Source organism: Pectinophora gossypiella, chromosome 26 (assembly GCF_024362695.1).
Source record: "Pectinophora gossypiella chromosome 26, ilPecGoss1.1, whole genome shotgun sequence".
Classification (NCBI taxonomy): domain Eukaryota; kingdom Metazoa; phylum Arthropoda; class Insecta; order Lepidoptera; family Gelechiidae; genus Pectinophora; species Pectinophora gossypiella.
The window spans coordinates 3811789-3826421 of record NC_065429.1 but is presented as its reverse complement, the minus strand read 5'-3'; the positions used below and the strand labels follow the sequence as shown (position 1 = coordinate 3826421).

Genomic DNA, 14633 nt, shown 5'->3' with positions numbered 1-14633 from the left:
AACGTGATAGGTGATGAGCCGTTTCGCCGTCTATTATGGTCGAACCAACTTTGGTAGTGAAAACTGCACTTAAGATAAATTAATAACTCATTGGTGCTAGTCTGGTACCGGGGTTCAAACCAGCGCTCTCAGCTTGAGAAGCAAGCCGATAAACCAAAGGACCAGAGTCACTTACTCTCTGTCCTTATGAACTTATACGAACTTTTGTAAGAAAGTAGTAAATAAATACACTTAAATCTCCTGATATCTCATAATAATCATGTCTAATTGTTACTCAATAAACAATAAATACAGTAAATAAACGAAATAAACAATAAATAAACGAAATAAACAATAAAGCGAAAACCGCAGTTCCAAGTAAAATAAATAAACAATAAAAGTATAAAGTTCACTACTCTACCCTATTACTGCTTCTAGGAATCATTCGAAATTTGAATTTGTATTTTTTTAAGAATTTTCTAAAAGCCGGCGCTTGCAGCCAGTTTTATTGCGCAATAAAAGCGGTAGAGGCGTTATTACTGGATTATTATGTTATGGTTGCCGTTTTAAAGGTTTAAAAAGAAAGGAAACGGATTTTAAAAAAGTAAGGAAAAAATCTGCTTCAGTGGCCTTTGATTCTAGAGCGCCCGTAGTAAAACGCGTATAATGAACAAGTTGATTTAAACTTTTGGTCATTTAGCTAAAGTATATTATCTAAAGTATATTATCTAAAGTTATTAGTAGGTCTCTAGATATGGATTTATAATATGGACATTTACGATATATTTGATATTAATGTTTTATCGGCTATGTTGCTTATATTCGTTAGCGTTACCCCGTTCGCATCAATGCCTTAGAACTGATCATCTCACACTGGCCAGATCTATTTGTTCATTTGTGGTTGCTTAGCAGAAATTGCTTTAGAGTAACAAGACTGCCCAATTGTATTGTATCCATGTTCTATGTCTATATGTTAATGTTGAGCTTTATGCAATAAAGTATATTTGATTTCATGAAGTACTGTGGTAAGATTAAGGTGGCTAAAGTTGCACTCAAAACTTACCGGATGGCATTCACCACTTGACCGAACAAATGGGGTTCCAGCGAAGCGCCGCCAAGCGACGTAACTCGTGTTCCGTGAAGTTTCGTCATGGTGCTGGCACACACAAAGCCATTGTAGAACCTAATAAAAAGAAAAAAGAAGGATTAAAAACAAAAAAGAAACAATGCTGAACGTACTTAACATAATAATGTGATGTATTATAGAAAAAAAATATAACAAAAATAATAAGTATATTTAACGCCAGTATTTAATTTCTTGTCAATTTTATAAAAGAAATGTAATATAAAAAGAAAAAAAGTTAAACGATTCTAATCTAGTCTTTACTTAGCATAATTATAAAAATACGGAAGTATACCTATACGAAGTAATGTGCTATTTCGGCTTTTATATTTATAGGTTTTTAAATAAATAAATTATCTATGTATCTACTCTATTCCTTAGGAATAAGACCCTTACTACAAAGTTCGTACGAAAAAATTCGCAAAAAGTATGACACTTCATTTTTTATACGTTTGCTCTTACCTGCTACCAAATTTTATTATCTGTGACCGAATTTCGAACGGTAGTAATAGAGTTTTGTTTTATTTTATTATCTACCTAATTATTTTTTATTTTTGTTCTTTTTATTTATGTGACATTTTATAGTTTGTTAGCGATTTGTGAACATTTAATTATTTTATGACCCGTAACATCTTTTTGTTAGATTTTGTTTATGACTTTTATGTCTTGTGTGGTTGATTTTATTATTCTAACAGTATTGAATTGTTTCGTATTTTATGTTTGTTTGTATTTTATTGTTGATTAAAATATATTCTGGTATTAAAAGTTTTGTTTTATTTCAACTACTTAACATAATGTAAACAGGAACTAAACAGATATAACTACTTACGTCGCTATTTTATTTATTAATGAAATTATCTTCTAGCAACAAAATGTAATGAATTACATTTTATTAAAATGTAATGAATTACATTTCATTGACGTGATATTGTACATTCGCCGCAGATAGCATTAACAAATGGGGACAAATAGCGCTGAAGGCTCTCCGGTACAACGTTTAAGACAACAGCCTGAGGGTGCCCAGTTGGGCGCGAACCTCGGCTCAGGGCGTCGTCTGAGAGGAAAAATATTTGAAAGAATGAATCGACCCTAGTGGGTCGATAGCGATAAGCGTTTTAAGGGAAATCGTCGCGCACGCCGTTGGGGTCGATATCGGGTGTAAGTCACGCTTTCTTCGAACAGGGTTATTACGGATTCATCAATATTTGTTTACACGATTTGCATTCAAAATGTTCAGCTCATCATTCTGCCATTGTCACATTACCCCGTTCCATACAATCCACCTGTGGAACAAAAAAAAAGTTCGCAAATATCTTCAGACCTCCCGCGACAACGCTTGAATAGAACCTTATTAGTGCAAGAAAGAAAAAAAAATGGCAAAGGGACCGATGGCCGTATTGTTAGTAAAAAATGATGTACAATGTTAAATAGAGGATTTTGAAGGACCGATAATGATGAGCCTTTTGTCATTTCGGCGCATGGCGCTTCTGCATTGTGTTGGAAGAAAGTTTAGTCTATGGAACTAATTTGAATTAATTATTCTTGGATAAGAAGGAGATAGCGCAAGTCGAGAGGAGTGGAATAATCCAAGGAACATCTTTGCCCAGCATTGGGAATAGATAGTGTGCGAGATAGCACATAGTTAGCTCGGTGGCGCAGCGGTAAACGCGCTCGGTCTGCGATTTTTGAAGTTAAGCAACTTTCGCAAAGGCCGGTCATAGAATGGGTGACCACAAAAAAAAGTTTTCATCTCGAGCTCCTCCATGTTTCGGAAGGCACGCTAAGCCGTTGGTCCCGGCTGCATTAGCAGTCGTTAATAACCATCAATCCGCACTGGGCCCGCGTGATGGTTTAAGGCCGGATCTCCCTATCCATCCATAGGGAAGGCCCGTGCACCAGCAGTGAGGACGTTAATGGGCTGATGATGAGGACTCTAATAAACTCTCAAGTAAGTACCTCTCTCTCACTCCACGCAGTTTCCCACAATCTACATAACAAACAATCCAGCACCAATTTAACGCACGATGGTCCATCATTGTACCACTTTGTATAGTTTATATACATGCAAGTGCATAATGCGGTATGCGACTGATTTGTACTTTTGGCCTAATAGATGTATAGGTAGGTAAGTAAGCCAACCACACCAAAACCAAAGACATATTCCAAAAGAAAATACAGCTTATATGATGTATGAAAAAAAAATCATCTCCCTAGCACTATCCCGTTTTTCACAGGGTCCGCTTACCTAACCTGAAGATTTGACAGGTCCGGTTTTTTACAGAAGCGATTGCCTGTCTCACCTTCCAATCCGCGAAGGGAAAACCAGCCAAATACAGGTTAGCTCATATAAAATGCAATAGGCTAGTTTCCAACTAGTCAAATCAGTTACTTGTTACTAAATGTCAAAACACGAAATTCCTATGGAATTTGTATGAAAAAGCACTCTGTGACGTCATAGAAAAACGTGACAAAATGTCGGACTTATTATTACGTTTTTCTTGATTAAAATTCATAAATAAGTTTAATAGAAAAAAGAAAATGTTTTTCGTTAGTTTTAAATGTGTCTTTATTTAGTAATCAGAATTTCATAATTTATCTTGAACCTAGTACACGACCCAATTCTCGGGGGGTTTCCTCACAATGTTTTCCTTCACCGCTGAGCACGTGATAATCATTTATGATCCAAACATGAATTAGAAAGAAAATTCGACAATTTGGTTTAGGCCTGTGCTGGAATCGAACCTGCGACTTCAAAATGAGAGGCAAGCGTTTAACCACGCTACTACGGCTCTTAAACACGATAAGAAGATGAAGTGTGTAATTTCAACTATTATTCGCCTAATTTCTACAATAAATCATTTATATAAACAGCCTATATACGTCCCACTGCTGGGCACAGGCCTCCCCTCAATCAACCGGAGGGGGTATGGAGCATACTCCACCACGCTGCTCCAATGCGTGTTGGTGGAGGTGTTTTTACGGCTAATAGCCGGTACCAACGGCTTAACGTGCCCTCAGAAGCACGGAATCATCTTACTTTTTCGGACAATCAGGTGATTCAACCACCGACAAGAGCGCAGCTCTTAAATAGAGAGAGAGAGAGGTGATTCAAGCCTGAAAAGTCCTTACCAAACAAAGGGCATTCTCACAAAGTGATTTCGACAATGTCCCCGTCGGGAATAGAACCCAGACCTCCAGATCGTGAGCCTAACACTCTAACCACTAGACCACGGAGGCTGTTAGTAATGGCTGTAATGTTGGCAATAAATCATCTACTGCCAACATTATTTTGACAGAACCTTAAAGGAGACATAACGCTACCGTCCATTTATTTAAGTGATGACAATTCAAAAAATTCCAATGACGAGTTGTTTTTTTTTCTTCTAGATTAAGATGCATTAACAGCGGATGATGCGGCACTTTTCGTTGACATCCCAAAGTGCTGCATGGCTACTTGTTTGGCAACTTTTTGTGTTAGTGTTGACATTGCTATAATGATTTTGTAATTTTTCTTCTTCATACATTGTTTGAGGTTTACGCGGTTATTATCATAATTAAAACAAGTTAATATTATCGCAAGTTTCAATACATGAGGTCTCACAGAAACAGTAAGCATAAGTTGAGTGAGGACCGTAAGCCGACATGACGTCACATTTAATTTAGGTACAAGTTTCTGTACCTATTCGTTTTCCATGTTTCTATAAAGAAAATATTTCATGTGTGCGTTATTCGTCTTTTGATGTGATGTCATTATAATGTATATATATGTAACCCGTGTCTGTGGTGTCCTAAATAATGAATGTTTGTTTCTTTCTTTCTAAATTTGACACGTTTATGTGAAATAGTTTTTGAATTATGAGGGGGTCAAAAGTGGCTCTAAATGGTTCGTGTAATATTACACATGCTGCTCGCCAGTTCTGTTACTTGAACTTGGCCTGACACACTTCCATGTGTCTAGATAGAGTATGTGGTATCAAGTGATAGGTACTATAAAAAACTTAAAACGGCCTAATGTGGCGACAAAACGCGAGGACAGCGGTTTGTCGTAGCGAGTTTGGTGCGAGTTCAGATGGTTCTGAACATTCCGAAATCAAATGTAGAAACAAGCGGCAAAGAAAGAGGGTAGACAGATACGTTTGCCCTTAGAAAATTATGGATCTACCTACTCCAATTTCATCAGTCGTCCCGTAATCATGGCACTTGCATCAGTGTTGAAATATCGGGAGTCTCATATCCCTGATAAGAACGCGATAAGAACCCGGTATTATGTGTTTTAATTTTCTTCTTCATGACATGAAGAATTTGTAAGGTCATGCGTGATCGAAACCACTGAATTCAACTTTATAATTTCGAATTAATTTTGGAATCATAAATAATTGATTTCACCTGTTTTCCAGGATTTGTGCCCGGTTAATGGCAACAAACTCGCCGCCTATTACATTTTGCATACTATACACCTCTGCCTACCCTTTCAGCGCTCCCCATTTGTCCGGCCAAGTAGTTAATGCCATCTGCGGCAAATCTACAATAAGTCACGTCAAAAAAAAACCCTTTCTGTGATATAGGCGTGATGCTTTGTTATGTTGTCTTTTTCATGACGTATAGCGTATCAGAGACACAGTTCTCTTACCAAATTAGTGCGTGTGCAGTTTTCACTAACACAGTTGGCTCGACCATTATAGACGGCGATACGGCTCACCTATCACGTTGGTCTAACAGAAAGCTCGGTGAGGTGTGGGTAAGTTCATCTTTGCTACGGATGTACGAGTATGATGTCTTTTCGGGTGTGGGTTGTGAGACCAATGACCAACCTCATCAACAGCTGTGAGGCTCTCCTACATAGTAGAAGCCGTACACTTGGGGGCCACATAATCGACCCCCGGGAGGTCATGGAGCTTTCTCCCAAAAAGACGCTGGATCTCTTCGAATACATGAGATCTAGAGGAGGATTTTTTAATGTAGGGATTTAGGTCACAATAGATCTGACAAGGTCGCAGTGATCTCGCGGGCTGTATCAGTTCGGCCCTCACAATTCTCAAATAATAATAACTTCTTCAACTCTGGTGTCAGGGTTACTATTGATGCGTCAAAGGTCCCTGATATGGCTCATGTAACTTACAACGACAACAGTTATTTTTTGAACAATCGATTGATCAGCCTGCAATATCCTAATCGAACTAGGGATGACAAAGTGATTTTTGTGATCTGTCCCCATCGGGATTCGAACCTGGGACCTCCGGATCGTGAGCGCAACGCTCAACCGAACCGCGAAGGTCGCAAGGATATGATAATAATTACTTATCATCGACGAAGAAGATTAAGAAAACCGAAAACACAATCAAAAACGAAATCAGATCAACACAAGCTTTTATGCGACTGGTAGCTCTCATAACCCAGTCGGAACAATCAAATAAACTATAAAACCAAATGCAATTCTGTTCGGCACATTCACAAGAATAAACATCCAACGTTTATTCGTACAACCTTCTACGAATAAACGTTTACAAACCCAAAACGCCAACCAATAAAGACCCTTTTGTACGAATAAACGAATTCGGGATTCGATTTTTAAATTTGTTCAGTTATAAAAACATCGAAGTTGAAACTAACAAGGTGGTTTTTAATTATTTAAAAGACTCTGTTAATTTAGTTTTTTTTCTTTCGGCATCTTTTCGGCGTTTGACTTTGTTTTTTTTTCTTTTGTGTAATTTGTAAAATGGCGTGTTAGCGCCGCGCCGCTGTCGCGTTTGCATTATCTTTTTTTAATTATTATTGATATTTATATCGTTTCCGTTCTAATTATGACTCCTTAATAATGTAATAGGCCACCCAGATTTTAGTGTTTCTAGAAATTTAGGTTGTTAGTGTTGGTCATCTTTTCCTTAAAAAAATATAAATGTACGAACCAGGGGGGTTAAAAAGGCCACAAGCAATTCATCTCAAAAAAGCGATATTGCTATTTGATATTTTGCTGACGTGTTTTTAGATGATTTGCTTTTTAAAACTATAGGGGATCTAAGAACGCCATATTGAAGTACTTATTCATCCATCTTAAGAAAGAAATATTGCTAATTTTGACATTTGCGCATATACAAGTAAGTAGCAATGTTAGCAAATGTCAAATAAGAATATTGCTTCTTTGAGATGAATTGCTTCAATGTGGCCTAACCTTCCAAACCTTAATCGCACATTAAAACTTTACCACTGTCTTACCCGAAAGAATCAAGGTATTAAGGTCCAATAAACTCCTCGTTTGTTGAATATAGTAAACAAATTAACATCAAAGGACAAGTTAAATCGAATCTTTTAAAGAGCGGCCTAGCTGTCACTTTTGCGAATTTTTTCGGTCTTTTTTTGCACTCTTTTTTCTTCACTCTTTTTTCTAGAGTTCCCTTTGTCGGGCCCTTTCACTGGAGAAATGTGTCTTCAGTTCTTTACCTGAGTATTACCGACAATGGTTAATATGATTGATGTGCAAAATTCGGTCAAATCTACGGGTCCTATTTTGCCCAATTTCAAAAACGTATTTTTGTTTAGTATAATTTTAGAGGAAAGAAAGTTTAGGGGTTTTTAAAAAAACTTTGTTAGATTTTTATGGTTTCTTTTTAATCATACGTTTGTGTTTTGTTATTCTACTTTAAAGAATAAACATAATTTTTGGGTTTACAATAAAATACTAGATAATATTTTGAATTTGTCAGAAAATAAATTAAAAGCTCATGTGAAGCTTACTTTATGTAAAAAAGCTTACTATAAGATTAATTACCTAACTATACTAATAAATGCCTGGTATTCATTGTGTTCCTCTAGTTATTAAATACCTTGTATTGTATACCTACGTTGATTTAAAAGATGTGTTGCTGTTGCAGTTTCTTGTCATTTCTCCTCAGCCGTAACAACTTGCGAACTGACGTAGATTCAAAAATGTTAAATTGACCTTCGACAAGTTTATCGATTCTGATTTCATTGATAGAGCAGCAAAGAATATACCTACATTAACATTAAATATAAACGCGAGCCTAAAATATTTAAAAAATAGCATGAAATCCCATTTCAAAATAATGCTTTGTTTACTTCTGACAACTCGTGGTTCTGGCTACCTCAATAGCGATTATGGCGTTGTGTCAGTCAGAGGCGAAGTACGAAAGTTCAATCTTACATCAACATCATCTCCATGATAAAAGCTTAATAAAAAATTAAGCACTTTAATGATGTCATAAAGGTAAACCTAACAGTAGCCGGTCTCAACAAAGCGCTTTGTAACATTGTAACCTAACCTTATTGTTACATAGTTTTTGTACCGAAGTTTAGTATACACAGCAAACCTACCCTATTGGTAACAAAGTAATCATTGAATCGAAAATGATACGATTAGAGTGCATTACAAAGTAGATTTTACACTTGAATTGTGGGGAGTTTCGATAAAAAAATATACCGTAAGGGGTTGAGTAGAGCATAAGATATATCTCTCTCTTTTCTAATACTTTTATCCCGGAGATGGGAGCCATCGGTACGGCAATGCAAGACGGAAGGGACAAGTCACAGGGACTAACCTGAAACCTGACAGAGGGCAGCTTCTTCTTCTATCGAGTGGGTTGTGAGGTGGAGAACCAACCTCATCAACCCTGGTGTCAGGGTTACTATTGAGCCGCCAAGGGCCCTGACATGGCTCACGTAACGACTACTTACTCAAATCAGTAACTAGTAACCGGGACCAACGGCTTAACTTGCCTTCCGAAGCACGGATCATCTTACTTTCGGACAATCTGGTGATCAGCCTGTAATGTCGTAACTAAACTAGGGACCACAAAGTAATTTTTCTGGTATGTCTCCACCGGGAATCGAACCCAGGACCTCCGGATCGTAAGCCCAACGCTCAACCACTGGGAGCTCGAGCGATTGTCGTCTGAAAAGATTATATTTGAAAAAAAAAAAATCGATCTAGTGGGCCAGTAGCTATACGCGCTGAACTAGTGGTGAGCTATTCCCAGCAACGTTCCCAAAGCAGGAATATTCCCGTTGTAAAATCTCTTTAATAGTAAGGACACTGGCTGCTTTTTTTTTTCAAATAGTTCCTTCTTGTACTCTGGTCTTATCTACCTAAAGGTTGGGTAATAAAGCTCTTCTTCATCAGTCCATTAACGTCCCCACTGCTGGGGCACGGGCCTTCCCTATGGATGGATAGGGAGATCGGGCCTTAAACCATCACGCGGGCCCAGTGCGGATTGGTGGTTATTAACGACTGCTAATGCAGCCGGGACCAACGGCTTAACGTGCCTTCCGAAGCACGGAGGAGCTCGAGATGAAAACTTTTTTTTTGTAGTCACCCATCCTATGACCGGGCTTTGCGAAAGTTGCTTAACTTCAACAATCGCAGACCGAGCGCGTTTACCGCTGCGCCACTGAGCTCCTCCAATAAAGCTCATTATGCATAAATTTTGCACTGCGCTGAACGAAGTCGTCGACCAGCAGGGTCGGTATCGAACAGAAATTCTTCATTATTATTCAATTACAAGACAAATCCCACCTTTTTTACACTGTAATCCATCTGCAAAGCAAAGGATCATCCGACATACAGCCACACGAAAAAAACAATCTCTGTTACCAAGGATCTAACCCAAACAGCATAACACAGATAAAAAATAAGGAGAAGAAATAAAAAAAATAAAAAAAGCCAAGGCATTGCGTGTCGTTCGTGCAGTAAATGGTAGTACATGGTATAATTGTACATAATCCTATGTATCGGAGGATAATATGCGCTGCGTCCGCGCGGCGTAATGACAGGGCAGCGTAGCACGCATGCGCGGAACACACTGGGTGATTTGATGCTGAGAAACACCAAGGAGAAGATTTTACGTCATCCTTTCGAGTATCTATTTTTACACTATTTTTTTTTATTAAACTATTTTTAACAGATCAATATGTGATGAAATGATAAATGCGTGAGGTAAAAACCAAGTATATCAATGTAAAAAACAATTAAAATACCTTATTATCTCGTGTTTCTTAAAAGTTAATCCGTCACTTGAAATATTCACGTAATATTAACGATAAACGTAATTAATTATATTGTGCCCAGCTAGGAGCTTGAGGAGCTCGGTGGCGCAGCGGTAAACGCGCTCGGTCTGCGATTGTTGAAGTTAAGCAACTTTCGCAAAGGCCGGTTATAGGATGGGTGACCACAAAAAAAAAGTTTTCATCTCGAGCTCCTCCGTGCCTCGGAAGGCACGTTAAGCCGTTGGTCCCGGCTGCATTAGCAGTCGTTAATAACCATCAATCCGCACTGGGCCCGCGTGGTGGTTTAAGGCACGATGTCCCTATCCATCTATAGGGAAGGCCCGTGCCCCAGCAGTGGGGACGTTAATGGGCTGATGATGATGTGCCCAGCTATACGGTTGGCCAAAATAGATTACACATTTGTGTTATGCCTTCATCGCTTTACAGTTAAAACTTATACAACTGGTAGAAATTATTATATAACATAAACAGCCTATATACTCATAAGTCCCACTGCTGGGCACAGGCCTCCCCTCTATCAACCGAAGGGGGTATGGAGCTTACTGCACGTTGATAGTGATTTTACGGCTAATGGCCGGGACCAACAGCTTAACGTGCCCTCTGAAGCACGGAATCATCTTACTTTTTTAGATACGCAGCCTCATCTGCATAGCTACCGTGCGAATTATGTCGAGCGCTTCGAACAATAAACGATACGAATGCTATCTACGTAGATGTAGATGGACGTCAAACGGCTATTGGTCGAAGCGTTCAATATAATTCGCGCCGCGCGCGGTGTGGTTGTCATGCAGACCTGGCAGACGATTTAAGCCTTCAAAGTCGTTACCAAACATAAGACAGTTTCACAAAGTGATTTCGAGATTAAATCGTACCCGGAACTCCAGATCGGGAGTCTAACGCTCTGTCCACTAGACCACAGAGGCGGGTGTTATAGAAATTAAAAGAAATAAGGCCGCCTATTTGTGCTTATGTTTTAATTCGTATGTTTATGTGCTTTGTATATGTTGTTTTGCAATAAAGTATTATTGATTGATTGATTGATTGCAATTATTATAATATTATATTATAATTGTTAGCGACACGAATTAAATGTGCTCATTATGATGACTGGAATTAAATCGGCAATGCATTTGGTGTGGGCAACCGACTCTTGGCGCTAGATGGCTCTCGCCGCGCCTGCGCGTCACTTCATTTCGACATTTTTCTTTTTTCAATCTCTCTGGCTAACCTCTCCGCCGCGCACCACGCTCTTCGGTTGCCGACGCAAAAGCCTTTTTGTAAATCGATCGATCTGTTTTATGTTTTCCCGTCCCATATATAACAATAATTTATTATAATAAGATATCTATGTGCAGTTTCCACCCGTGTGAACAGACGCTCGTCAGAGACGTAAAAACAATCGCGTTTCCTTAGCAGACGTGATTCAAGTTGTCTATTTGGGTACACTCGCTAAGATAACGCTTATAATTCTTATTAATCTTCTAGATAGAAGATTATTCGCTTCTATACTTAATTTCTTTTGGTTTTGCTTTCATACAACACCATTAACTCAGACCCAGGGGGGACGAGTCATCTTCTGCCCTCCACTGGGGCAATTCCTGTTCGGCGCGTCCTTCCCGCGGGAGTAGGTGCCTCTTACTGCAGTAGGAGTTAGATGGTGTCTGAGTTCGGATAGGGACCCAGACCTACGGAGTATAACGTAGAACTCTTGCCCAGGGATACGGGTGAAGAACTCAACGGTTGCAGATACGGAGATGGGAGCCATCGGTACGGCAATGCAGGACGGAAGAGGCGAGTCACGAGGACTGTAACCTGGAACCTGACAGACGGCAGCAGTGACTGTCAGTACTATTCACGGTACGGCTTTGCAGATTACTCTAGGCACCATCCCACTCGTGTCAGACAGAGTACTGCGGGGCGGTAGGCAAGAAGGAAACCACTACCCTATTTTTCTCTAAAAAGTAGCATAGAGAACGCTACACCAACAAGAGTGTGGCTCTTAAATTAGTGATGAAACTTAATATTATTATATATTAAACCGGACAAATAGGGAGCGCTGAAGGTTCTCACCTGGTTAAAAGGCGTGATTGTGTCAGTTTTTGTATCAAAATAGCACTCCCGCGCATGAGCATACATGGCACAGTGGCGCCGCCGCTTTCAACGGATGTGCTACATCCCGCTCGCACATTCCCTGTCTCGTTCTCACGCAATGACATTACATTATAAAATAAATTGACTTTCGCTTTTGCCCGATTTTGTGTGTTTTTTTTTTAATAGGACCGACATCTTAACGTCCCCTTCGAAGCACGGATCATCTTACTTTCAGGCGATCAGCCTGTAATGTCCTAACCAAACTAGGGTTAACAAAGTGATTTTGTGTTAAAGTCCCCACCGGGATTCGAACCCGGAACCTCCGGATCGTGAGCATAATGCTCAACCACTGGACCACGGAGGCTGTTTGTTGTACCTATAGAGAGAAAAACAGTCTATATAATCTCAGTACAATTTACCCATTAAAACACATAACATATAAACACTATATACGTCCCTCTGCTGGGCACAGGACTCCCCTCAATCAACCGGAGGGGGTATGGAGGATACTCCACCACGCTGCTCCACTGCGGGTTGGTGAAATTACCTATATCCAAGTTTGTCAAAATAGATCTAATAGGAAAAATAAAATCAATGGAACTTATGGAGTTGTACTTATAGTTTGTACCCGCAATCTTTCAATTATTATTATTTTATTTTTACATTTTTCCTCACCATTCACCATTTTTACTCATGGTTGTCTGGAAGAAATCGCTTTAAGTGATAAGGCCGCCATTTCCCATGTACTTAGTTAAGATACTTTTTGTAATTATTTTTTTTTATTTTGGTGCAATAAAGTGTATTTGTATTGTATTGTATGGATCTAATCATTAGATCTAAGTATAGAGTATAACAGAGTGGTTTAAACACATCCACCAACTCGCATTGGAGCAGCGTGGTGGAGTATGCTTCATACCCCCTCCGGTTGATTGAGGGGAGGCCTGTGAGGCTGTTTATGTTATGTTATGTTAAAAAACTTAAAAATACCCACGTTTTATTACGCAGAGCTGTTTCTTTAACCGGATAAGAGCCTTCAGCGCTCCCCATTTGTCCGGCCAAGTAGTTAATGCCTTCTTCGGCAAATCTACAATAAGTCACGTCAAAAAAATCGTTTTTTTAGAGGGCAGCAGTAACTGTCAGTACTATTCAGAGGCGGAGGACAGGAGTCCTAGTACGGCTTTTAAATAAATTACTCTGGGCGCCATCCCTCTTGCGTCAGACAGAGTACTGCGCGAAGGCAAGCGGGAAACCACTGCTCAATTTTCCCTAGACTTTTCTCAGATGGCACTAACTACTTGGCCGGACAAATGGGGAGCGTTGAAGACTCTCACCTGGTACAAAAAATTAAAACAACAGGCCTGAGGGTACCCGGTTGGGCGCTGAACTTACTGTAATTTCTACCTACTAATAACTTACTTATTGAAATTCCTTATCCAGAATGGAATATTAGACTTTCTAAACGAAAACTGATCTTTTAACTACTGAACGAGAAATACCCACAATTCAAATGTTCGCTTTATTACAAGTCGGCTTTGTTTAATTAAATCATTGAAATAATTACCTTACGACGTCTAATAGGACACGCTAGCGGGTTTCCGAGTAAAACCACAGGTTTATGAGTCAATAGTCCAGGTTTGATTCCCGGAAGGCGAAGTTTTACACCTGAACCCATGGAGTAAACTTTATACTAAACGGTAATAAAATCATCTTAGTTTTAGGTTTTTTTTAGAAGTGTTGAACGATTAAATATTGTGTTTGGATAAAGGGGTTCACATAAGCTCATTATATTCCAATTGGGGTAGGCAGAGGTACATCCGTAGCAAGATGAACCAAGTACCCACACCTCACCGAGCTTTCTGTTAGACCAACGTGATAGGTGAGCCGTATCGCCGTCTATAAGTGGTTTAATTTTAATATTATTGTCAAGTCTTCTCTCGTTTTGATATGTGACCAATAACCGACCTCATCAACCCTAGTATCAAAGTTACTATCGGGCCGCCAAAGGCCCATGGCATGGCTCATGTAACGACTACATTACTAAGTAAATAATAGCCGTGAACGACTGCTTAACGTCGATTCCTGCACATGTCCGCTCATTTCCGCACAGCTCCGCCTCAATGGACACGGCCGCGGCGCCTCAACCTAACTCGAGTTAACTTTAGTAAGGCATTACTTCATTCATCATCACCAGCCCATTAACGTCCCCACTGCTGGGGCACGGGCCTTCCCTATGGATGGATAGGGAGATCGGGCCTTAAACCACCACGCGGGCCCAGTGCGGAATGATGGTTATTAACGACTGCTAATACAGCCGGGACCAATGGCCTAACGTGCCTTCCGAAGCACGGAGGAGCTCAAGATGAAAACTTTTTTTTTTGTGGTCACCCATCCTATGACCGGTCTTTACGTGTGCTTAACTTCA

The 14633-nt window shown here is 39.6% G+C and overlaps 2 protein-coding genes across 7 annotated transcripts in view; one reads left to right on the top strand and one right to left on the bottom strand.

Annotated features, from left to right (window-relative positions):
- LOC126378433 (homeotic protein distal-less) overlaps positions 1–1175 on the bottom strand; it is a 146173-nt gene extending 144998 nt beyond the window's left edge. For 2 of the 5 annotated variants that reach the window (XM_050026790.1, XM_050026792.1), the window contains exon 1: positions 1043–1175. In XM_050026790.1, coding sequence (XP_049882747.1) covers positions 1043–1052 — 10 coding nt within the window. In that variant the 5' untranslated portion in view covers positions 1053–1175. The remainder of the gene's footprint in view (positions 1–1042) is intronic. The other 3 variants (XM_050026793.1, XM_050026791.1, XM_050026795.1) reach the window with 2 other exon arrangements.
- LOC126378516 (LHFPL tetraspan subfamily member 2 protein) overlaps positions 1–14633 on the top strand; it is a 492824-nt gene that overhangs the window by 274036 nt on the left and 204155 nt on the right. The gene's annotated exons all lie outside the window — the stretch shown is intronic.